This window comes from Patagioenas fasciata, chromosome 2, assembly GCF_037038585.1.
Source record: "Patagioenas fasciata isolate bPatFas1 chromosome 2, bPatFas1.hap1, whole genome shotgun sequence".
Lineage (NCBI taxonomy): Eukaryota > Metazoa > Chordata > Aves > Columbiformes > Columbidae > Patagioenas > Patagioenas fasciata.
The window spans coordinates 164,451,782-164,478,416 of NC_092521.1; the positions used below are offsets into that span (position 1 = coordinate 164,451,782).

Genomic DNA, 26,635 nt, shown 5'->3' on the forward strand with positions numbered 1-26,635 from the left:
GTGCACAACCTGCTGCACTTATATTCTGGTCCTAAGCCTTGACTCGGTATCCCCAGAGCTCAAAGACCTTGTGGTTTGTTTTTTTTTCATGCATACAGATGGTAGATGAGGCTGTTCTCAGTGTCCCCATGCAAGCCTAAGACACTGAAGACATTGTCATGGGTTGATGCTGGGGTAAATCAGAAGCTGCTGGGAGGGAGACCCTGCTGAAGTACAAAATCAAGACTTGGCAGTGTAATGGCCCACATCTGCCTCAGCCCGGGACATCCCACGTGCTTGTGGATAAGGTTGACATTGTGCACGGAGAAGCAGGCTCTGCCAAGGATGTATTTGCAAAATGACACGTTGCAAAGGTATTTCCACCCTGCTTTTGGGTATGGAGCTCTGGGAGGAAGAGGGAAGGGCCAAACCCTGCAGATGAGATAACACTGCAGGGGCCTCACGCTTTGGAGAAGCAAAGGGAAGGAGGCAAAAAAACCCCACAAGCTGAAGCAAAGGGAAGGAGGCAAAAAAACCCCACAAGCTGCTCAAGACATCAGTGCAAAGAACCATTACTACCTATGTGAGGTTTAATGTCCTGATTTGTAGCAGCCGAAGTATTGCATTGATTTCTGATAATGTTTCAGGAGAGCTTTTCTTGACCCGCAACCAAAGCGAGTGACACTTTACTATATATCCCTCACATAGCCTTGCTCAGGCCATTTTCTGCCCTACAAAAACATGATGATCTAATGAAAAATTGACATAATGCCTCTTATAAGTCTACCTACAGATCTAATGGAGAAGGATTGGGTTGTAATTTTCTGCTCCCTCATGTGCTGTGCTCCTGGGTATGGGGAAGAGGAGAAACCTATAGATATGCAAGTATATCGACTGTAAGACATGCAAGGACTTCACTTGTTGGGGCTCATAACCACAGAATCACAGAATAGATTTGGAAGGGACCTCCAAAGCTCATCCAGTGCCACCCCTGCCATGAGCAGGGACATCTTCACCAGCTCAGGTTGCTCAGAGCCCCATCCAGCCTGGCCTGGGATGTCTCCAGGGATGGTTCATCCACCACCTCTCTGGGAAACCTGGGACAGTGTTTCACCACCTCAATTGTAAAAAATTTCCTCCTCATATCCAGCCTGAATCTCCCCTCCTTTAGTTTAAAACCATCACTCCTTGTCCTATTGCAAAAGGCCCTGCTAAAAAGTCTGTCCCTATCTTTAAGTTGCTGAAGCAAAAGCCCCCTGAGAAGCACATCTCCACCAGCCACAGCATCTAACCCGGGAGCAAGGCAGGGGTGACCAGCAGCTGTGAGAGACTTGGAACCAGCCTCAGGATTTGGCCCAACGCCTGCAAGGGAGATTTGATGCAGGAAAGTGAATGCGGCTTTGCTCTTTGGCCTGATGGGCTCAGACCGGTGGAGGTCAGGGCTTCATGTTGGAAATGATTTGTAGGCTGCGAGCTCCAGCTGACCGGGCAGCACAGCCTCTGACAGGTAACAGTGTGCTGGTTAATGGTTAACACCAGCAAATGGAAATGTCTTGGAAGGTGCCCAGCTGTGCTGCACGGACGGATACACAACCACCTCGAGCTGTGGGGACTCGTTGCATCCTCCTCTGCTCAGGTCCTGTCAGTCGATGGCTCTCAGCATGCAAAGAAGTCTTGATCCTGCAAACGAGCCCTCCCAGCACAGCTCCGGGGCAATGCTGTGCACGGAGCCACGAGAACAGCGGATCCCATGGAGGAGGGAGCAGGACGCGCCAAATAATTTTCTCCCAATTCAGAAGAAAGGAGTGGCCTTGGCAAGCCAAGGACACAAGGGTAAATGCTAATTTCGGGCAGGAACAGCTTTGGCGAGAGCTCTAGAAATGCAGTTTGGCTTCCCGGAGCCAACAGCTTGCAGCAGGATAAGACAGGAGCAGTCTCTCTGGCACAGGGGCTGCAATGTTGAGAGAGAAGAAACCTGTAGCTGTTGCTCCAATTAATTGCTTGGCAACCTTAGTGCAAAACCCATTTTAAGCCAGATATGCTGGGCTGTGAATTGGGAATATGAGGCTCATGTTTTCTCAGGCTTATGGGAAAAAAGTATTCCCCCTGCAAAAGAGGGGAGGGGGCCAGAGATGCTATCTTGTAGCACCATGGCTTCTGATTAGTCTCAAATCCCTCATTTATGTCCTAAAATATCTATAAGGGAATATCTATGATATTCCCTGGAGAAAAGGAGACTGAGGGGAGACCTTATCACTCTCTACAACTGCCTGAAAGGAGGTTGGAGCATGGAGGGGGTTGGTCTCTTCTCCCAAGTAACAAGTGATAGAACAAGAGGAAATGGCCTCAAGTTGCCCCAGAGTAGGTTCAGATTGGATATTAGGAAAAAAACTATTCACAAAAAGGGCTGTCAGGCATTGGAACAGGCTGCCCAGGGCAGTGGTGGAGTCAGCATCCCTAGAGGGCTTTAAAAGGTGTTTAGACGAGGCTCTTAGGGACATGGTTTAGTGCTAGAGTTAGGTTAAGTTATGGTTGGACTCGATCCTGAGGGTCTCTTCCAACTGAAATGATTCTGTGATTCTATAACCCATCCTTGATGGCGTGAGGCACAACTTTAGGTCTCCGCTGGCAAGGAGAAATACCTCGGTGAATATAATTGCCCTGACTATAATGATGGGATATAACAACACTGATGGAAATGGCCATACCCTGCCAGACTCCCCTTGGTCTTTCTATTAACACAAGAGCTCTGGCTGCTACCGAAACCTTTGCAGAGTGAGATGCCGCAGCATGTTTTCTTTCCCAAAACTACTTTTGGGGGAATGCAGAGGAAAGTGTTTCTTCCAGCTGGTGAACAACTCCAGCCTTGGAGCAAAATTGCTACTGTCACGTTTTGGGAGGTTAATCTGCAACCTGGCCGGGTGCGGGGTGAGCCGGGGGGACGGCGATGTCCGGGGGGGCTGGCCGTGCCTGTGTGCACTGCGGGCGTGGGTTCCTCTGCACCTCTCTCTCTTGGCTCTCATGCCTCGCTGCCAAGAATTAGCAGGTGCACTGAGAAAACAGGATAGCCAAGGTGGGACCGTGACGTGGCACGGGCAAACAGCAGCCTTGGCCGCCTTCCAGACAGAGGAGGAATGTGGCAGAGGGGCCCCAGTTAAGATCCGGGTGTATTCAGACTGGTTTTTCTAATCTACGGAGACATCCAGAAGGAGCCAAGTCCCCCGGATCCATCACCCCAAGCTCACCATCAAATCCTACTTGTAAAGCTGATGCCAGAATTTGGGCACCTGATGTTCTTGGGGTTATTGGCTGGACTATCTGCTCAGGCGAATGAGGTTTGTGCTAGAAAAGCTTAAATTTGCTAGTACTTCAGAAAATTAGTGTGCTTTTCCAGAATACCAAAAAGCTTTAGGGAAGCACTTGGTGACGATGAAGACTCAGCAGGAGGTGGCCCTTTAGGCAAAGAGATGGAGGGTCTAATGGGGTGAGCTTCAAACCACCGTGGTGGACTTCACAGAGTCTAACCATGGGGTAACGATGTGCAGGAAAACAAAGCTCCAGTGTTCCTGTCCCTGACTGTTTTTCTCATTTTCACATAAGCCTCAAGCAGCTGAGCTGAGGATCCGGACTATCAGCTGCTGATTACTGTTATTAAATTGCAATTTTCTTCCAGAGACCTTAAATTCTGATTCAGGCATTTGCAAAGCAAATGCAGATGATTTACAAACTTAATCCCAGGATAAAGCACCGTGGGAGCCTTGCGCTGAGATGTTTACCTGTCTCATGTCTGTCTTAAGATGGTAGCGGGGATTATCGCTTGCTGTTGTAGGGATGATAGCACAGAGGGAGCACAGGGTATAGACGGATAAGGTTTCCCAACCAGTATCACTGCAGGAACAGGGTCATAAAGACAAGAAGAAACCCAGATCACCCAGGCACCAGCCTGGCAACTTGGTAACAAAGACCAACCTCCTCCTGAGCATCCTGTCACCATCATGTCCTCAGTCATCAGCCGTGGTACAGAGTCAATGTTTCCCCTAGGTAGAGCAGCTGTCTTGAAGAGGAAGACAATGAGGAAGACAAAAAAGCAAAGAAGATCACTGAAAACAGACATCCCTACAGACGAGACGTTTTTGCAAATTGCTGCACAGATAGTTTAGGAGTTTCATAAAACCTCAGGGGCTCTCTCACAGCCCTAATGAAAACCTTATGAAACCCAGCAAATTCCAGCACGCTTTGGTCAGGGTCATCAGGCAGAGCCTCTGTGATTTCCAGCGTCAGCTGAATCCACCAGAAAGGAGACATTTCGCAGTAAAGGCTGAACAGGCTCCGCCGCTCTGGTTAATGGCTGTGCAAGCCTGGCACAGGTTGTCCCATGGGGGACAAGTGAGGTTGTCCTCACTTGTATCACGGTGGGGACACCCCATGAGGTCCAGGCTTCTTGGAACTGTCCTTTCATGGGAATCACATTGCAAACAAAATGAGGGATTAATGATTAATGTCTTGTTCTCACTTGGGAGCTGAAGATAATAAAGGTTATTTATGCCTTTTGGACAAAATTACATAGGATGTCCATGCAAGAATCAGTAATTTGACTCAAATTCCCAGCAGCAGCTCCTCACCCTGCAGGAGGTGGCACTTGGCATGGCACTTAGTGCCATGATCTAGCAAATGGACTGAAGTTGGACCAAGGGTTGGACTTGATGATCTCTGAGGTCTTTTCCAACCCAGTTGATTCTGTGAGATGTGACCCAGGTTTCTCTCCTGTGGGGTAAAAGTTTGGTCCTTTAGCACCTGGTGAAGCCAACTGGTCCTAATGGTTTTAATATGAGGTGACACTGGATGATGAAAGGTGTAGTTGCAGGACACGCTGGCTTTAGTGGCAAAAGCTGCTGGAGCTCCCACCCTCAATATTTATTTATTTTCAGCATTCAGGTAGACAGCAGTCTTCACAATTGTGGGAAACCTGAGTGCTCACGTTAGTGACCATAGCTGAGTGCCCACGAAATCACTGCACCCTCCCTTACAAACTTAATTTTTAACCCGTCTTGTTTCAGTGACCCAGCTGCACGTGTGACTACACAAAGTGACTCTGCTAAGGGTGGGGGATGAAATCCCGAAGCTGTGCCCTTCTGCCAACACACACCACCCCCAAAATTAGTGTCACAGCAGCTGCCAGTCCGTGGTGCCCAGAAGTGGGGAGTGTGGGGGATGTCCGTGCACCACGTCAGATGGGAACTGTGTCCTGGGAGAGGACATGGATTTTTCTCACGGACTTTTGCATTTGTTCCCCAGGTCTTTCCCTGAAACACAGCAAAAAATTTCCCCAGGATGGGTAGTCTGGTTGCTGAGCTGAGTTTACAAACTATTGTCTGCATCTGCTAGACAGAGCTAATGGATTTCAAACCTTAAGAGGCCAAGGGGTGCAAAGACAAATCGTACAAGCTGCTGAGCCCAGGGACCTGCGGGCAGAGCCAAGGTGATGCCTGCAGGGGTGCAGCAGGTAGCCAGGGCTGGGGCTGGCCCAGCAGCCAACTATTGTTTGCAGGAATGCAGCCCAGCCTGTGCCAACCAGGAAGGAGCAAGAAAAATCAATCACCCTAAAGGCTGAGAAATTGTCACCCTTCTAAATGTTGCCCCTCCCTGTTCTTCAGGGTCCCCAAAGGGCACAGGGCACTGTCTATGCCTGACAGGGATGCTTGGCCCATTGCCCCTACACATCAGATGTTGTTCACATTACACTGTTAAAAGAAGCACGGGAAGGGCACCAATACTCACCACAGCCTCGGTTCAGCTGATGAATGAAGATCAGACACTTTTCTGGGTGCTGCACACACTTCTCCGCGTGGTCTATGGCCTTCTGCACATCATCTCCACCTACTTCTTGAAGACCATCCCAAGGATCACAAGTAGGAGACCACATGTTGGATGGGCTGGAATGGCCTGGATTAACTGGGAGGCACAGAACTTCTCAAAAATGGAAGATGAAGGGCTATTTGAGGGAAATTATTTGTATTATTACAGCTTTTCAATGTCTGAAGAATCCATGCAGCCACTTTTTGGGCAACTTCAGCCTAGAGAGTTAAGTTACCTTATCAGTAATGATCTTCAGAAAGTCAAAGTCAGCGATGAAAACCCTGTCTCTTGTAATCCCTGTACTGGGCCATAGGTCCTGTTTTGCATTTGGAACTAAAAACCTGGCTACAAGCTTGAATAACAACAAGCAATGATGTCCCCAAGTTGCCATCAGTCTCTGGATGAGAGGCCGGTGAGGAACAATGGTACTCCCTGAAATCCTCTCATTTTCAGGAAAATTCTTGCCCTGAGGCTGATTGGTTTCTTCTCCCATGTAACAAGTGATAGGACAAGAGGAAGTGGCCTCAAGTTGCACCAGGGGAGGTTTAGATTGGGTATTATGAAAAAAATTCTTCATGGAAAGGGTTGTCAGACATTGGAACAGGCTGCCCAGGGCAGTGGTGGAGTCACCATCCCTGGAGGGGTTTAAAACATGCGGAGATGAGGTTCTTAGGGACATTGGTTAATGCCAGTGTCAGGTTAGTGGTTGGACTTGGTGATCTTCATGGTCTCTTCCAACCAAAATAATTCTATGATTCTATAATACACCCAGTTCCTCCTGAGAGCCTTTTGGTGGTGAGTCCATGCAAACCCCAACACTGCTCACCGTTAATGGGTCGGAGCAACGGCACCAGCGAGGAGCTCATGTGAGCCATGAGCCTTTTCCTGGGCAGCTCTGGTTACTCTGTTTGAACACTAAACCTGTCTTGTTTGTGTGTGGGACAGAACTCTTTCTAACACAAGAGAGAGGTCGTGCTTGGGGCACCCTTGTGTCACTCCCCAACAAAATTTGGCCGGTTCAGTGTTTCTCCTTCCTATGTTTCCTGGCTTTTCTAAACAGCATCACTCACGTAAAGAGCTCATCCTGCAAAGGGCAGTCTTACCTTAGCAATTTTTGTCATGAAGGGAAAGCATCACAAGCCACATAACTGCCTCCCATATGCCCAGGGCTTGGCTTACTTGGATTAAACACATTACCCAACAGAGCGAAGGGACACCAGCTCTGTCCGTAGGCATCTGCACAACCCAACGAGCAATTCCACCTCTTACCACAACTTCTTGGAGAAAGACAATAACGAGATACCAGGGACATCGCCACGCACGTGTTGCGTCAACATGGGCTCACATGTGGCCTTTCTGGCTGTGTTTGCACAGGTTTTGCCTCTCCTGGAGTCAGAAGCATCGCTCCTCTTGCAAACAGGGAGGAGGAGGAGGGCGATACTGAGACTCGGCAGCCCTGAGAGGAGGAAGGGGCCAGTTCTGGTCCTCAGGGCAGATCTGCTGCACCCGCTTTCAGTTTCACAATATTTTCTGTCTTGGGCGAGGATCTGGGTGAGACCGGGACTCAACTCCTCTTTGCTCAAAGATTTACTGGGCAGAACTTTTTCAGACCACATTCATTCCACATAGAAATCCAGCTCCAGAAGAGCGTTTTGGGAAAGGACCACAACGATGCCTCCAGGCTTGCATTCCTGGGCTGGCGGATGAATCATTTTCCCATCCCACAAGGGAAAAGCCCATCTCTATCGCACTGAGGGCCAGGAACCAGTGGTGGGAGGGAATGCGAACAGGATGAACCAGTTTCCAAGTTTCAGGCGGTGTGAGGAAAGCCCAAGGGAGCAGTTAGCACCGAGCAACATGTGTTTGCACATCTTGATGTGCAAGGTCTTTGCTTCCTCAGCAAAGGACCTGCCATTTTAAAAGGACTGCACTTCGCATGTAGGAAGTACATGGTCCAGAGTTACTTTTTGTTTTGCATGAACTCCTGACATGCTAGAGATTTCACAGGAACATTTTCCACTTTACTCAGAAAGCGGTGATTATTCAATAAAAGCCCACACCCCAGCTTTCAGCCTTCTCAGCCAAACTCCAAAACACTTCACATCTCCGATGATGCAGGTTTGAAGCTATTTCCTTACATCACCTTTCTCCTCTCCTAAACCAGCCTTCCCAGATGGATTACGCTTCCCAAAGGTGCCTCTAATGCCGCTTCACAGGTTGCTTTGCACCTCACGCCTCCTGGAAGCAGAGCAGCAGCAGATTAGCGTCCTGCCTGGTCACTGGGAGCCTGGACAACATTGACTTTTGAGGATAAGTCCAGATGTATTCATGCCAGAAAATTCCAGCTATACCTATGGAAACGGACGGTGCCCTGTGGTCCCAGAGATGCTGGGGTGGTCAAGGGAAAGAAGCATCACCTTGTGATGGTGGGGATGGTGGCAGGGTACATGCCATGTTTGTCCAGAGGAGGGGTGTCCCAACCTACACCAGGGAAATATGAAGTGTGAATGATCCTGAAGAGGCTACACAGCTTGTGCCCAGCCACGTTTGGAGCCTGCAGACTCATAGAATCACAGAATAATTCAGGTTGGAAGGGACCTCCAAAGCTCACCCAGTGCCACCCCTGCCATGAGCAGGGACATCTTCACCAGGTCAGGTTGCTCAGAGCCCCGTCCAACCTGGCCTGGGATGTCTCCAGGGATGGTTCATCCACCACCTCTCTGGGCAACCTGTCCCATGCTGACAGAGTCTGGCAGCTGGATTTGTTGTTCAAAACCTCCACTAAGGGGAGTTCACAGCTCCTCCAGGTATCCTGCCTCAGATTTCAATAGAATAGAATAGAATCTTTCCATTGGAAGGGACCTACTACAATAATCTAGTCCAACTGCATCATACGCCCTTATAGTTAGGATGTAGCTGCATGGTAGTCTTAATATATTGCTGATTTTTTTTTTTCCATTGAATATTAATCTGTATTCTAGACATGACACAAATCTGACATCCTACTCAAACCCAGCCATTTATCCTGACAAGTGACCTTCTCTCCCAGCTTGAAGAATCTCACTATGTGTTGCTTCCTGGGGGTCCCTTCTATGGCTCTGCCAGCCCACTTCATCCGTAATTTTTGTCTTTCAGCGCACTGACACTGACCACAGCTATGATTGACGTCTCCCTGGCATCCAGTAGAGCAGTAGCAATTATTTCCCAGCTTTTACATAACTCTCCTTTTGTATATATTCCTCAAATTATACTTTTCCTTTTTTTTTTTCCCTTTTTCCTTGGCAACGGTTTGTTTTTTAAACTTGTGGCTGTTTTTCCTCCAGAAGGATGGCGTCAGTGAGCCAGATATATCATCATATATAAAACTGGATATATCATCATCATATATCTCTGCTCAAATCTCTAATTTTAATCACCACCAGGAAAACTCACCTCTGCTCTTGAAGGCTTTTGAATTGCAGATCACTCCTCCATGGCTTCAGAGACCCACGGCCGCTTCCCTGGTTTGGCTGGGAGACCATCAATCAGGTGTGGTTGTATCCAAAGTCCTACTGACAGCAACGTAATTTTGCATGGAGCTTCCTTAAAATAACAGTGCTTTTTAAAACAGTGTCTCTCTTTTATCTTCCTCTAGCACAATAATTTGATTTGGCCAAGGCAGTAACCAAAACCATGTGGGAAAGGGTTCTCCCTGGGGAAACCGCATTAATAAATGATCTTTGAAAAGCCCCACCAAGCCCACCGAGCTTAAGCAGACGACTTTGAGACAGGGGGGTTTAATTCTTTCCATGGGGCTTTAGGCATGACTAAAGCAATTTCTGCTCAAATTTCCTGTAAGCAATGAGCTTCGGATCAGGCTTGGGGAGCTGGACGATGAGAAAGCTGAGTTACGTACCTCTGGACATGCAACTGATGGAGACAAACATGGCCTGGAGCAGATAACAGTGGAGAAAACACCGACCTCAAGAGGACACAACTCTTGGCCGTTGCCACACAATGATTCAGGCTGACCTGTGATGAGGGAGACTTCTCCCACAACTATTTTTTCCCAGCAAAAAGCATCAGATGTTATTTTTCCTGCTCTGGCACGATCACTCAGTTCTGTCAAAGTGCTTTGAAGCTGCTGCCTCTGTTGTAGATCTGAAGGCAGCTCCGGTACCTGAGAGCTTCCACTTCCATCCTCCCACCTACCTCAGCCTGATCAGATCATTCCCTTCTCCCCTCCTGCCTTGCAACTCTGCATTTTTAAACAGAGCATCGGGATAAGCTCTGAACAGACGTTTAAGAAATTAGGACTGTGCCTTCCCACAATTTACAGACTTGGATTGGGACCACTTAGAAATCATTATCTCTTTCCACTTCTTTTCCTTGAATAGTGTTTTAGCCCAGCTGTAACTTAGAATTGAATGTTCGGAGGCCAAACAGGGTTCATTGGTACTGTAGCCGCCTTTGTTTTCCCATATCTGTGTTTCTTTCATTACAGTAGTGCAGCTTATTTATAGCAACCCTCAGACCAGCTCTCGAGGCTGTTAGCAGACAGAAGTAATTAATTAGGTTATAGTTGGTGCTCATTTAAGGAAAAAAAAAAAAGGAAATAATAATCACAGAGCTGTTTTGAACTTGGAAAATGCTATTAAAAAATTTGTCCTGTTTTCATTGCTCTGCAGCCAGCCATAAAACGGGAGAGGTGAGCAGAAAGTCCATAGGAATTGATAAGTTTGTGGTTTGTTTTGATAAAAGCGGCATTTAGAAAAGCAGCTTTCACTTGGCTCTAATTGCCGTCATTACAGAAGAACGAGCTTTCCAGAGCTCCGAGCACGGCGGTGGGAGGACATAGCGCAGAAAATCCCGCTCCGTGCCACTCCTGCCCTGGCAGGATTCCCCAGCTGTGCTATGGCAGGTGGGGTTTCTTCTCCTAAAGTGAAACATCTGGCGTCCCATGATGAAGTCAGAAGTCTCTGGGGTGAAACACTCACCCTCCAAAATCCACCAAAATCATAGAATCATTTTGGCTGGAAGACACCCTCAAGATCATCGAGTCCAACCGTAAATGAGTCTCCGGTGCTCACCACGCACTTCTTAATCCTTTTGCAGGAGAGATAGGGCAAGATTCACCTTAACTATTGTATAGCATCGAGATAACTTTAGAAGCTACAGCTGAGGCTCGTCCACACCCTGGGGTTTACTCCAGTTTTCCACCTTCTGCTGAAAATAATTCACGAAGAGCAAGCACCTACCACGAGGCAAGAGACGGGAGGTCCGTGAGGCCTGGTGGACGGGCCACCTCGAGGTGACGCGCTGTGTCTGGAGTCGATACCTGTGGGGAAGCAGAGACGGGAGATGGTTTGTGGTTTAAACCAGGAGGCAAAGAATTTATTTCAATCAGTGCACCCAAGTTGTTCTAGCGCCTGACTGTTATGTGAGCACAGCCTGGGTGGCTCGGATCCAAACCGAAGCTGATTCAATGGCGGGATATAGAGACACAAGCAAGATTAGGCTTTAAGAATCCTCTTCAGTCCTTCAGCTTTACCAAGGCACAGGTCACTGCCCTGGATGTGGTTTCTCGTAGCCAGTCTGGTCCCACACTACAGCAAATATCACAGGGGCTGGAGGGGTGATCTGGAGACCCAGGAGGGTGATGCTCTCCTATGGACATGGAGAAGCGTTGCATACAGTTGGGGGTGTCCTTCCTGCCCCAGCCAGGGCTAGGAGCTTTGGGCTGCCAGCCTGTATGGACCTGTAAATCAAATATAGAATAGTCCGGGTTGGAAGGGACCTTCAAAGTTCATCTAGTCCTGCCATGAGCAGGGACATCTTCACCAGCTCAGGTTGCTCAGAGCCCCGTCCAGCCTGGCCTGGGATGTCTCCAGGGATGGTTCATCCGCCACCTCTCTGGGCACTCCAGTGTGTGCCTCGGTCCAGAAGACTGACAATATTTAATTACCAACAGCCCATGCAGCTGTGAGTACCTGAGTGGTGAGCGTGTGGGCTCATAAGATGCTTGAGGAGACAACATCGTGGACCATGAAGTGAGACGCAGGGGACTCAGAGCCCATGTCCAAGCTCTGCCACAGGTCATCTACATGATCTGGGATGGTGTCTTCTCTTCCCTCCTACAGCTCCACTTCCCATCTGTATAATGGGTACGTTACCCATTGGTGGAGCTGAGGAACATGGAACAGTAACCACGTTCTGCTGCTCTGAAGGCAGAGACCCATAAACCACTTTGATTCCTCGTCCCACCGACCGTCTCGGCAGCAAACCTGTGTTTCACTTCCCTCTGGGTTACATTTCATCAGATCCTGAACCGCTTCATTTGCTGCTTCTGTGCATTTATCAAACCGCCTGTCTCGCCGGAGGATGAGCTGCCGTTCTCTTTAACTACGGCGCTTCGTAATGATCCCATTTGTGCTTCACTAATATCATGCAATGGTTCTTGGGGGGTATCTGCTCTAAAGCTGAAAAAGATCTTAGGGAAGGGAACTGGCTATTATGACTAATTAGTTGCTTTGCTTCAACACTTCTATCTCTAGGATGAAGTTGATACTGATTTTGGTGGTGAGATGCCTAAAACGGGGTGAGAGCACACAAAACCTGAGCCTGTCAGAAAGCACATCAAATTCATTATTTCAAAAAGCACAGTGAGAAAGATCTGACCACCCGTTTACAAAGAAGAAGTTAAAATAAGAACTTGATTTTCTGCGAAGGTGAAATGTATAAAATCTAAAGCAGCAGCAAACTGGTTCCTTTGCTGCCGGCAGCACCCACTGCAGGCAGAGGAAAAGCGTTTAACCCCAGCTCCCAGAGCCTGCATTTGCAGCAGAGCCAGGGTGATGGGAATCAAACCAGACCAGGCTGCAGCCTTTACAGAAGATACAAGAAAATATAGTATCTGTGGATTTTTTTCACCCCTCAGGTGATGGGAACTCAGATAATTTACTCAGAAGCGCCTGTGCCCCAACAGCATCTGAGAAGCTGAAATTATTAGAGGAGAAACAGGATCTTGGAAAGATCAGAGCCACATTTAACACGAGTCATTAACTGGAGCTTGACCTTTTCCCTGGCATACGGTGTTCACCGTAAAGCTTGGCAGATGCCTCTTAAGGGATTTTTCTCCTTTTAATTTAAATTCCTCATATTGGCTGGGTTATGTCAATGCAGTTGCACCTTCGCATTGCATCTCCCAGGGAATATGTATTAGCAGATAATGTGATTTTTGGAGCACAGAGAACACGTTTTGCTCATGGACAAGCAGGCATCCCCATGCCTCAGCACCCTGTGCTGCTGGAGGCTGGTGTGACGGGCAAAGCTGTCACCCCCAAAAGCCGGGAATGCGGCCCAGGCATGGATCCCAACCTGGGGTTTAAGTTTCTGAGAAAGCCTCCCCACTCAGATGAATCCTCATTGGCAACAGGAGCTGCAGAACTCTCCTCCTTCACCAGGAGGGGGAAGACGACGTGTAGGAAGCATTCCCAGGTTGGAAAGGACTTTAAAAGATCTTCTTTTCCAATCTTTGATGGGAAGAGTCGCCTGGATGAGGTTATCTAGCAGCCTGTCCAGCTGCACCTTGAAAACCTCCAGCGATGGAGGTTCCACCACCTTCCATAGGGGGCTGTTCCTGTGTTCCTCTCCTGGTGTAACTTGCACCCATTGCCCCTTGTCTTCTCCATGACTCCTTGTGAAGAAAGAGCCTCTGTCCTCTCGGTAGCCAACTTTTAAGTACTGGAATGCTGTGATGAGGTCCCCTCGGCACCTTCTCCAGGCAGAAGAGACAGAACTCCTTCAGTCTCTCCTCAGAGGGCAGTTTCTTCCAGGTGGGAAGGAGCAGTAACTGGAAACACAATGAGAGAGTTGGGGTGTTCAGCTGGAGGAGAGAAGCTCCAGGAGATCTTATTGTGGCCTTTCAGTGCTTAAAAGGGGCCTGTAAGAAAGATGGGGATGGACTTTTTAGCAGGGCCTGTTGTGATACGACAAGGGGTGAAACTAAATGAGAGGAGGTTCAGGGGAGATTCAGATTGGACATGAGAAGGAATTTTTGACACTGAGGGTGGTGAGAGCCTGTCCCAGTTTGCCCAGAGAGGTGGTGGATGAACCATCCCTGCAGACATCCCAGGCCAGGCTGGACGGGCTCTGAGCAACCTGAGCTGGTGAAGATGTCCCTGCTCATGGCAGGGGTGGCACTGGATGAGCCTTGAAGGTCCCTTCAACCCAAACTATTCTATGATTCTATGAACAGAAAGCCAGGGACATGGGCTGCAAGGGGGGTGGATTAGGGGTTGTAAACCCACTTTTTTTGCAGCAAACAAGAGCATGTTGGGCACGAGAAACCAGATGATGCACCAACCAACAGGAGGATGCAGCCTTGCAAACGTGGTCCATTCGCTAGCAGATGCTGCATTTCTGGCCTGGTCTCAACCTCCCCGGCCCAGCCGTGTCCCCATGTCCCCTGCACTGGCTCGGGGTGTCACCCACGCTCAGCACACCCGTGTCAGTGGGAAGCGGACGAGGCACAGGGAGTGATGCTGTGTTACACACTGGTTTCTTCTTCTTCTCCCCCTCCCTCCTGGACACTCAACACTTGTCCACGGTTCTCCTGATGTCCTTCAGCCAAATGCAAACTATTTAAAATGATGTTGTTTGAAAAAGAAAGAAATAGGTTAGCAGCAAAGCCTTTGGAGCAAAAAGGGTTTACCACACTAGGGACGGTGTAAGGACATCATTTTGAACTTAACTACTTGAGAAATACCGATTTCCCTCTTTAATTTTCATGTGTTGAACACGTTACAGCATTTTCATGGAAGGAAAATAATAACCAGTAACTAAAATGATCACGAATACTTACCTGCTCTGTATTCAGTTGTGGAGACACCTGCTTCTTTTGCAAAGGAAACTCAGCGTTCTGCAGGCAAATGAAGAAATTGCCTCTGAAATTCCAAGAGAGATTCAGATACTGAAGTTGGGGTGATGCTTTTGCCTGATCTAATGTCTCTTAAACTCCCTTTACGGTGCCTTTAAAAGCCAACGCTGCACAGCTGCACCATCTCGTGGTGGGACCAAGCCCTGCGTGGCCCAAACCTTCATTTTCATAAGATTTTGGTCACGGTTGTATAAAAGCCAAGTGCATCCACCACCAGCCCACGTCACAGCTCGGCCCATCGCAGTCCAGTGCCGCAAAATCACCCCAGAGCTCCCGTCCCTTCTGCCTCCTCATCCTCCTCTCCAAGTCCAACCATTTTCCAACCACAACCATCGACATCCCAAATATTTGTTCACAATTGTTATTTTAACATCTATTCAGCAGCTCAGAGATCAGGAGGGTGAACTATTACTCAGCTGAACCTGCCCTTAACTGAATTATTAAGACGTGCTAGAGAGGATTCAGATGAAATCAAAGCCCCGCTTGGTATTTAGAGAAAATACTAAACGGGAGATGAAGGGACCCAGTGCTCACACTTATAATGTGATTTTCCTAAGAAAAATACACATGAGAATGTCAAGACTTTTGTATTTCTGCGGGCTGATCTGCTACCTTGTTTCCCCAAAAATAAGACAGGGTCTTATATTAATTTTTGCTCCAAAAGGTGCTTCCTTTTTTTACATGTATAGCTGCCTGGACACTATTTAAATTGACTTTATGAACTGTAACTAGGGCTTATTTTTGGAGTAGGTCTTATATTCCGAGCACCCTCAAAAATCCTGAAAAATCATGGTATGGCTTATTTTCAGGGTAGGGCTTATTTTCAGGAAAACAGGGTAGCACGTGCTTGATTTCCACCATGCTTCTTCAGCGCGATATTTCCTTACACGCTGCTGTCTGCAGACCCAACTTGGGGATGTGCCCGATGAAAAGCAGCTTCACATATTCACCTTGAGCCAGTTTGAGTTCCCCAGTTCCTTCCAGTCTGCTCAGGGTATAAATGTGTGACCACAGACTGGTTGTCACTGGTGACCAGCATCAGGTCACCTGCTCAGAAGCACCACGGATGGATGCACTCACAAGAGGCATCTCCAAGTGCTGCGGATGCCTCTGTAGCCTGGAAGAACATGCAGTGACGTGCGCCCCCAACCCAAAAATCAGACCCCCCATATGTGTGCAAACCCAGGGCAGCGAGTGAGGGATCAACCTTCACAGGGTGCCCTGGAATGCGATATGAGGGATGCTGCACAGAAACCAAAACAGGGTTGGATGGGAAACCCCACCAGCCTGCATCGTGTTTTCTCCCAGCACCTCAATTCTGCCCCAAATCCAGGATCTTTCTCCTAGAATCACAACGTCCTGAGCTGGAAGGGACCCACAGGGATCACCGAGTGCAACTCCTGTCCCTGCACAGGACAACCCCAAAATTCACACCATCTCCTTTCTCATCTCCAGCTTTGCTACAGGTTTCAGTGGCTTTGGAAGCTGCACAATTGTTTAATTCACAGCTCAGCAGGTTCACAAAACAAGGATGGGAACTGTACCTCCCTGCCAAACATGCTGTAGGAAGAGCCCTTTATGCTGAGCAGCCAAGGCTTTAATCTTTATTAAAGCCCAGGAATGGAGCAAGCAGAACTTTCTGACCTGATGCTATAAAGACTTTGGGTGAAATACTGTGGGGAAAAGCAAAGAGAACAGCATGTGGAGGGAGAGGGGGATTTCTGGGCTGGACCTCAACTATATGCATTATCAGACATGGAGAGGATGAACAACAAAAAATAACACATCGTCCAACTGAATCGAAGCATGGAAGAAAATCAGTTATGCCATAAAGAAAATTGGTTTTCATCATAAAAGCTCATTAAAATCTGCCAAAGCAAACAACCCGTTGTTACTCCTCCAACAACCCGTTGTTACTCCTCCAACAACCCTTTGACTGCAATGTTTACCAAAAGCCTGGGAGCTCAAAGGGGGCGGATGTTGCATTTGGATGGACAAACCCACCAACCCTCATTCCCAGGGAGGAAGGTGGTTCTCCGAGGGGGTGACACGCTTCTGGTTTCAGTGGTGACTCCTCTGGTGGCCTTGAAGCGGCATCAGACTCGTCCCAGGTGACGGCTCAGGCTGGTGGGACCCGCTGTGTCCAGCGTTTTCCTGCCATCTCCATCCTGACCAAATGCGTCCACATCGCTGAATTCAAAGGGTCGCAGAATTAAACGATGCCGGTCGCACAGAGCGGTGGGAGGGACGGGGGTGGCACGGGGACGCGGCTGAACTGACGCATTCCTCACCGCCAAAATTCAGTTTGCTGCTGATTTAAGCGATGACAAACTCCAACCTTTTGAAATCGCTGTTTGGGAAGGTGCGTAACCGCAGATGCAGACCTACCGTAGCGAGGAAAATCAACCTCTAATAAGTCGGAGGTGTCAGCGTACGGCCTGTGCTTCAGAAACGCCGATTAACGAGGCACCGGGCAATTAACAGGACAAGCTGCTCCTCAGCACAGCTCAAGAAGCCTTGAAACAAAACACGCCTGGAAGCTGCTCAAGTTGGGAGTTTGCCAACCTGTCCCAAGCAATCTATTACCCCAAAGATCGCTTGTTTTCCAGCAGAACCAGCCAGGAGAGCTTTACTATGTCTCCTGTAGCACAGATGGATGGGGTGGACATCTGGATGGAGAAGGTCACTCACCAGAACTGCTGGAACAGCCCCGTCCCACCTCGCAGGGAATTCCAGAGCGGTTGCATTTCCTTCCGAGTCAGAACACAAGGAAAAAAGGGGGAAAAACAACTACTGGAAGGCGTAGAGGTGCATTTATAGACTGTGCGTTTGCAAACGCTTTCAAGCAGCTGAGGTGGAACAACAGGGTCTTTCTCAGCACTATAAATGAGCTGGTTTCTGAATTTCAAAACGCTTGTTTTACTGAACGGCGTCTTTATGCTCAGGAGCAGCTAAGGAGATTGGTACAATAATCATAATAATTTAAAAAAATTAAAAAACCCCAAGCTACCAGTATAATATGAAGGAGGCCTAGGCCATTCCAACAGATAACAGAAATAACTAACAACATTTTTCATTGCAACTAATGTGCCGTCTTGAGCCAGTTGCTTATTCTAGCAGGTTTTTTGCTCCTAATAATACGTACCTTTTGATAAAAAAGGAGGCTCTTCTTAAATCTTACTGAAAAAAGTCCCCAAAAATAGACTTTCCAAGCAAATAAAGTGTTTTATTCAGATATTCATTGGGATGCGGCAGTGAGGTTAAGAACGGCCATTTGAGCCGCCCTTCGCAAAGGAATCACACACAGCTTTGAGACTGGAGCAAACCATCGCATGATCTCATCGCAGGATCTAAAGAGCCGGAACATCTGCCCGAGTTGCCGCCGATTTACGGAGCCGAGTTCAGCAGCAGTTCATCTGCTCCGTTTGCAAAGCAGGTGGGCAATAAGAACCCTATAAATGACTTGGAAAAAGCAGACAGTCCAACAGAGATGGGTGGTTTTACTGCATAACATCAACAAGAATAAAACCCCCGTCAAATTGTGACTAAAAGTGGAGAAGTGCGGAAATGATTGGTTTTTTCCCAGAGAAGTATTACATGCACAAGTAACTATATTGTTAAAAGTTGGTTTTTATTTGTGACAGTAAAGAAACCATTCAATACCTGATTGACAACACTTCTCTCTCCTGAAAACACTCACATGGTATCGGCAGCGTTTCTCAAGTATCGCCGGATTGTTCATTGCATTAAAGTGTAAACAGCTCCATTAGAAAAAAGAAGAAGAAAAGAAACATTTCCACCTCTGTTAAGTTCCCAATAGAGCTTTAACAAGAAAGAAGAAGTCAGCTGGAGTTTTACAATATAATGTGAAACAGCAACCGGACAGCTGCTCTTGCATAGTTAGCCCAGAGATTCTCAAGCAATTGCTCCCCCTCAGGTCTCGCCTGCCCCCCGCACCCAAAATCATCACAGCACCTTGGAAATCAGAGGCACAAACTGGGTTCTGTTGTACAAATAGGGCTGTGCGGTACTGTGGTTTATTAGTTTAAAAAGAATCCGTCAAAACATAGGATTACGTGTTTGTCAATTAGAGAGCTACAGGTTATTATTTCTTCTCTTTTTTTCACACTGAAATGTCAAAAGCTGCAACATCAGCACACGCCAGTGTCATTTCCATACTTTTATTGTCCCCAACCAGTCTAATCAAAACCACGCTGTGATCAAGTGATTGCACACACCGATAACCAAACCTCCTCAGGTGTCGAGTCGCTTCCACGTATCACTTTGCTGTCTAAAAAGGATTAAAAGGGCAAACCAAAGAGACAAATTCTTCTTTGCAAAGCTTCCTAAATTAACACAGCAACTACATTTGCTCCCGTCCTCCGTCCGGCCCCTGCCGCGATTCCTGGGGGTGAACAAATATTCTGCGCACAGCCCTAGTTTACAAATGGCAATTTAATCGGTAACACTTCAGTTGGATTTCAAAGAATCGCAGGCATTCTGCCTTACAGTTTAATTTAAAAATACCTATACAGGCAAAAAACCTTTGTTAACCCGACATATAAAGGACAACGGAACTTCAGGCCAGGCAGTGTTTCTGTAGCTGAACCCAATGACCAACTGGAAAAGACTTGTGTAATATGCAGAAATAGGATGGAACCCAGGGTTTATAACAACCCCGGGACCCAGAGGCATGAGCTGCACTTCAAAAGATGCAAGAGATTTAGGATAGAAGTATATTTTGTTTCCTCTGTTTTAATTCTTAAAAATCTCGTACTTAAAATACAATCAAATACCCGTATTGCGAATTTTCCAAACGTTCCGCTCGTTATCTGACGCCACGGACAGAGCTCTATTGCTTTGTTAACATCTAGACACTCTATGTATACAGCGTACGTATATCCACGCAAATCTAACACCTGAAATTTCAAGTACGATGATAAGTATCAGAATAAACAACAGTTCGATCCCTTTGGCCAAATGTGAAGAGCCAGGGAAGGCCCAACCTGAAGAGCCAGGGAAGGCCCACCCTGCCTGGAGAGCATCCCAAGCTTGATATCAATGGGAATGAGTTAAAAAGAAAGCATCAAAAGTTATAAAAATACTCTTAAGACACCAGGAAAGATCAAAACTGTCAAGTTTCTCACCTTTGTATTGTCGCCAAGTGTCATTTTAATGCTGTACTAAGTTAAAATAAGGGTTTTGGTTTGAAATCTGTGGAGTTCAAGAGTCAAAATAAACGGCACAGGACAAGTTGTGCAGAACACCGTTCTTTCCAGAAGCTGGTGCAGAAGTTCAGTTGTCCATTCTATGTGGATTTTAGAACAATACAAGACACTTTAATAATCAACATTCATTCACAGACTTAAGGCAACTGGTTCATGAAATCGCTGCTTTCAGAAATGCAAACGAATGACACGGATCCTCTCACGTACAACGGGTCACAACCGGCAAATGACAACGTCTCGGCGGGGTTAATTATTGTCTAATTGGAAGATTGTTTGGTCTAACGCTAGCGAGAAAGTCTTTGAGTTTTCTTCAGCCATTCCCATCATACCTGCACATCTAACTACGACCTGAATTCTTCCCTGCAAACTGCGCTGGAGGCCTCGAAGCGACAAACGCAGTTGAAAATACTGCTCAGAGAACAACTTTTTGGCAGCGTACAGTTTCATTACTCTCCAAGTCAAATACAAAATTAAACCATCTTCAACCGAAAATAAACGTTAATGAACCAACCGGAGTTCATACATCCTTTTTTTTTTTTTTTTTCTTTTTTTTTCAATATTTTTTGTTTAAAGAACATAGGATTTTCTTCTTAATCTGACAGTTTTGTTGTGGCACAGAGTTATACAGTACTAAGGTTAATGCCAACCGGTAAGGAAACAGAGCGGCGATGCCACCACCCCTCGGCGCCACAGCTGGCGCACAGCTGGCCCGCGAGGGGACCAGTTTATACCGCACCCACTGCCTGCCCTTCTATGAATTGATTTGTGAAGCTGCTTCACCAAGGTTTTAGACCAGGTTGACGACCCAAGTCCATCGCAATGATTTTTAATTCTTATTTCCGAGTCGTCGAGACTTCTCGAGAAAAATAGAAAAGGCGAAGTGGATTTATTGGTTCGGAATTTGGCACCGGGGTAATTAGAAGCACCAACTACTCCATTTAGCCTTCTAATCGCATGGCTGTGATTTTTACGTTGGTAGATTTCTGGTGCGGGTAATAATTAAAAGGTGACACTGGAAAGGGAAGGAAAACAAAGTGTGCCTTGTGCTTCAAAGGCTTAAAAATTTAACAGTTATTATTTCACAAGGGTACCTGTGACACTACAGAAGATGCTAAGCAGGTTCTCAGATTGAGATGAGACTTATCTCCAAAGCCATAGGACTAATTTTAGGCCAGGCCCTTCTAGCAAGACTTGATTAAGCTCCTGATCTGTACCTCACACCTTGGGGAAGAAGAAATACAAATCAGAGAGGTGGGATTCTTGCATTGTTGTATAGCAAAGAAAGGACTAATTTTCCTAATTGAAAAACAAAATATTAACAAATCCTTTCCAGGTCACCTTTAACTGAGTTCTCTGCTATATCAGATTCCATGGGGTTAATACCCGGGGGGGGGTTATGAAGCCTGCGTTTTATTTATTGCCCAAGTTCGCAGCTTACAGAGAATGTTTCATAGCACAGGCACAGTGGCAAAAACAGTATAACAGCCGATGGTCAACTCCATTTGGTGAGGATACAGTAGCAGCAATTAAAAGAAAGAAGTACTCCAAACAGCTCCATACAGATCCAGCTTACCCAGATGGGGTTTCTTTTTTTTTTAAGAAAAGCATCTTAAACTAATAAATAGATCTCATTCTCCCAAGATAATGGTTTTCTGAAAACGAGAGGCATGGCAGTTGTGCGTAAGCAGAGACAATAGAACTCGATCTGTCTAGAAGAAAAGGTGCTTTAGATCTATTCGCCACCTGATTTTCCCAATTCCATCGTTCCCTAATACTCAACCAACTGCAGATATGTTCAAAACTGTGCCCAAAAAGAAAATCACGTCAGTGAAACAACCGCGTAATTAACCCAAATCACCCCTCCCACAAACGCTACAACCTTCTGAGCATGACAAAATGTAATTACGACTCAATGTCATTGTAGAGACAGGAACCCAGCATCTTTGTTTTAACTTTTTCCTTTGTTATATATTACAGTGCTCTATAAAATTTTTTCCTTTTTCCTTTTAAAGCATTTAGACAATACAAGACTAAAAGATGTCTGGAAATACGTCTTATACAAAAATGAATTTTTATCTTAAAATAACATTCAAAAAGGCACTTCATTCGGTAAGAAAAAATTCAGAGTCAGGTCAACTGCTCTAAGCAGGGGGTAGAATTGTCTGCATAGTGGGAGGGGAAGAAAGGGAGAGAAATTCAACTGCTGAAATACAAGCTTCTTTTTTTTTGGCATGTTTTACGAAAAGCTGATCCAGTAAAAGATGTCCATTTATGAAATTCATTAAAAGAGTTCTGTTTAAAATAGCTTTTTTTGTTGTTTTTTTGTTTTGTTTTCCTTTTAAAAAAGTAGTCTGAACACATGACCTTAGGAGTCAGGCTTCTGAAAGCTTAATAGCATCACTCGTGATTGTCCTTCGTGTCCAATGTAACGGGAAGATCAAGAGTAGCACTTCTGAGCGGGGTGACCTCCCCAAAGCTTAACGTTTGAAAGGGCTGAAAAGGATGGAGACGCCTCGAGGAACCGCGAGCTGGCAGCAGAAGTCAGTCCAAGTTCAGGGCTACCTGTTGCAGAGTTTATGGAGCATACTGTAAACTTCTTCCTCTTTGCTTAGTCCTTCAAAGAAAGGAATAAGATCTAGCAGCTCTGTGTCTGTCATGTCATCAAACCAGGACTGCACAGGCACCTGAAACAAAGCAGCCAAAGGGTATTGAGGTGACTTTAAGGCGGGAAGAACATGTGTTTTGCTCGTGTAGGTGGGCTGTAATTCTCACCACCATCACAGTGAGGGAAATTACCGGTAATTAGCAACAACTGCCTGAAAGGAGGTTAGAGCATGGATGGGGTTGGTCTCTTCTGAGCAACAAGCAATAGGACAAGAGGAAATGGCCTCAAGTTGCACCAGGGGAGGTTCAGATTGGATATTATGAAAAAATTACTCATGTAAAGGGTTGTCAGGCATTGGAACAGGCTGCCCAGGGCAGTGGTGGAGCCACCATCCCTGAAGGGCTTTAAAAGATGTGTAGACAAGGCTCTTAGGGCCATGGTTTAGTGCTAGAGTTAGGTTATGGTTGGACTCAATGATCTTGAGGCTCTCTTCCAACCAAAATGATTCTGTGGTTCATGTGGAGCAGCAGGTTCTAGTCCACATTTTCTAGTATGCAACCCCAACCCCAAATCCAACTGTAAAACAGCTGCTGTGACCTCTTCTACAAATCCACGTAACCTACATGCCCAACACTGGAGAGCTCAATTTGCTCTGCCTTGATATTCAGAACAGACTGGAAGGAAGATACAGGTTATAGAATCATAGAATAGTTTGGGCTGGAAGGGACCTACAAAGCTCATCCAGTGCCACCCCTGCCATGAGCAGGGACATCTTCACCAGCTCAGGTTGCTCAGAGTCCCATCCAGCCTGGCCTGGGATGTCTCCAGGGATGGTTCATCCACCACCTCTCTGGGCAACCTGGGGCAGGGTTTCACCACCCTCAGTATCAAAAATTTCTTCATGTCAAGCCTGAATCTCCCCTCCTTTAGTTCAAAACCATCACCCCTTGTCCTGTCACAACAGGCCCTGCTAAAAAGTCTGTCCCCATCTTTCCTACAGGCCCCTTTTAAGCACTGAAAGGCCACAACAAGGTCTCCCCAGAGCTTCTCTGAACACTAACACTTTATTTACAGGCAGGTCTTTTTTTCCCCGCTATTATCAGTGTGAGTCACTAAACACAGACATGCAGCAACAGCCCCTGCTGGCACGAGGCTGCGCAGGAAATATTTCAACAGTGAGTACAGCACAGTTCTCCGATTAGGGCGGGTTCGGAAAATAATGAATATATTAACGCTTCTTAAATACGTGGGCTGGATTTGGGGAAGGAGCTCATGTATCTTCACTATGGATGTATACTGAAGCCTTTTAAAGACCGTCTTGGATCTTGTTACAAGCTCTGGTTTCTGCAGAGACTCAAATATCAGTTCGCTAACAGTGCTTTTCTAGACATGATTAAACTGCTCTGACAAGGTTCCTAATTTAATCTCCCAAATTTCTACAGCTCATTATTTTCTTGGCACTGAATCCCAAGGTACCAAATGATGATCTGGATCAGGTTTTTAATTTGAACCGTGGCCATAAATGAGTGCTGCAGGTCCTGGTTAATACAAATAGCAACTTTAAACCATGTGTGGCACCAACCAGAAAAATGTTTTCACCCAATCACTGAAGGTATCACAGTATTAGGATCTGAATTTAAAAGCTGATTGATGCAACGTAAGTAGCTCATGTTAAAAAAAACAACGCTATTCCAGAGACAGAACCATGCAAACCAGTGTTTCTGATACAAATTTCCTATGTTAATGTGAACAGTTCACAAGAAAGGCAGCCTAAAAACATCAAAGAAAGGGTTGCACAGCCTGGCTGGTTAAAAGTCGGTAGATCTAAGGCGAGTTCCAGCTTGCTGTGCTGGCAGCTACAGAACAGATGTGAACATCTGTACCGATGGCAGCAATGGATGGAGCACAGGCCGGAGCATTCACAGCTCTGGAGCTGATACGAGACACAGTCAAAATGCTCATTGCTCCTAATTGTTGTCCCTTGAGGTATTGTTGCCTGCCTTTTATCCTTACTCTTAAAACATGATGAACTTATCGACTAACATTTCTGAATATGAAGTGAGTTATCACAAAAATACTTAAAAGCAGAAGCGTAACAACACAAGAGGATCTTGATTTTTTTTCTTCCCATTTGCCACAAATACAGAACTCAAATAGTAACCTGTACAGCATTAATTATCTTGTCTAATAAAGTATTTTCATTCAAAAAACAAAAAAAGATGGAGTACCAAAAAAAGCAGTTTGAGTGAACATCCGTTTTGTAATTACCACGCCAAAGAAAAACCCTGTTGGAGGGCAGCTTCACTTTTTAGAGATTGGTTAGTTATTGGGGTTCTACAGCACTTGGTATTTCTCAAAACTGATGGAGCAGCGTAGGGGAAAGGGACCTGGGGGTCCTGGGGACAGCAGGGTGACCATGAGCCAGCACTGGGCCCTTGTGGCCAGGAAGGCCAATGGTACCTGGGGTGGATTAGAAGGGGGGTGGTCAGTAGGTCAGAGAGGTTCTCCTGCCCCTCTACTCTGCCCTGTGAGACCACACCTGGAATATTGTGTCCAGTTGTGGCCCCTCAGTTCCAGAAGGACAGGGAACTGCTGGAGAGAGTCCAGGGCAGGGCAACAAAGATGCTGAAGGGAGTGGAGCATCTCCCGTGTGAGGAAAGGCTGAGGAAGCTGGGGCTCTGGAGCTTGGAGAAGAGGAGACTGAGGGGTGACCTCATTCATGTTTACAGATATATAAAGGGTGAGTGTCAGGAGGATGGAGCCAGGCTCTTCTCAGTGACAACCAATGCTAGGGCAAGGGGCAATGGGTTCAAACTGGAACACAGGAGGTTCCATTTAGATTTGAGAAGAAACAACTTCCCAGTGAGGGTGGCAGAGCCTGGCCCAGGCTGCCCAGGGAGGTTGTGGAGTCTCCTTCTCTGCAGACATTCAAACCCGCCTGGACACCTTCCTGTGGAACCTCAGCTGGGTGTTCCTGCTCCATGGGGGGATTGCACTGGATGAGCTTTCCCAGTCCCTTCCAACCCCTGACATTCTGGGATTCTGTGACTTCACACCAAACTCTAAAAGTAGATGAATAGTCATGCCTGTCAAGATCAGTTTGCCCTTGTCCTTCACCATTCCGCAGTGAATATTAGAACCTACCTGCAGTCTAAGAAAACACAATAACTAACACAGTCACCGCTCTGAAAAGCTATTTTCTGAATCAGAAAATCTGGGCAAGAACCAGAAAGATAAAGTTATGCTTGAGCACTAAGAATACTTACTGCATTTTCAGGATGGAAGATGTAAGATGCAGGAGAATTATCTACTATAATAACTTTACTCAGCTCACGTCCCAGTCGACTCAGATCCTTCACGTAATTTCCTCGGTGGAAAACACAGGATTCTCTAAAGAGTCTTGCCCTGAACACACCCCAGCGATCCAGCAAGTCGGCTACTGGGTCTGCATACTTAAAAACAGAAGTTAGGAACACGACGTTAGCAACGGGCAGATAAGGCGAACTCGCAGATCTATACAAAGAAGGGACACAAAATAATTTCAGATCAAAAAGCCCTTTCTTCATTTTCTTCCCTGCTCCTTGTTAATTAACTCACACGCCTGCAAACCCGAGGTGATTAACAGACAGGTAACTATGGAAGGTTAACTTGCACTCTAATGTTTTCTGTGATTTATCAATTAAGTTTTATGCTTAGGGCCAACTAATAATCACCCCAGGAGTTACCTAGAAGTTGATGGATCCAGAGATCCCACCTAACATTACCCTAAAACCAGCCAGCCTAACAGAAAATCCATATGAAGCCACTTCCACGGCTGATTCATCCCCATGTGCCTTTGAAGATAAACTGCACTGAGGGCACCTGCGGCTTTTTCAAACGATGCCCTTGGAGCGACTGGGTCAGGAGGAATCTTAAGGTTGCCAAATTGCATAATTGGGCCATAAAAGATCAAAGATGTGTGTTATTAGGAAAAATACCAATGTGCAATACTGGGAAATTCTCATCTTATATAAGAAGATGATACTTTCCGTGAGACACAGCTTAGAATCC

The 26,635-nt window shown here is 46.6% G+C and overlaps 1 protein-coding gene across 7 annotated transcripts in view; it reads right to left on the reverse strand.

Annotated features, from left to right (window-relative positions):
• Window positions 1–18,362: 18,362 nt before the first annotated feature.
• CTDSPL (CTD small phosphatase like) overlaps window positions 18,363–26,635 on the reverse strand; it is an 86,729-nt gene continuing 78,456 nt past the window's right edge. For all 7 annotated transcript variants that reach the window (XM_065829797.2, XM_065829799.2, XM_065829802.2 and 4 more), the window contains 2 exons: window positions 25,852–26,037; window positions 18,363–22,664 (listed from right to left, as the gene is read on the reverse strand). In XM_065829797.2, the coding sequence (XP_065685869.1) occupies window positions 22,539–22,664; window positions 25,852–26,037 (312 nt within the window). In that variant the 3' untranslated portion in view covers window positions 18,363–22,538. The remainder of the gene's footprint in view (window positions 22,665–25,851; window positions 26,038–26,635) is intronic.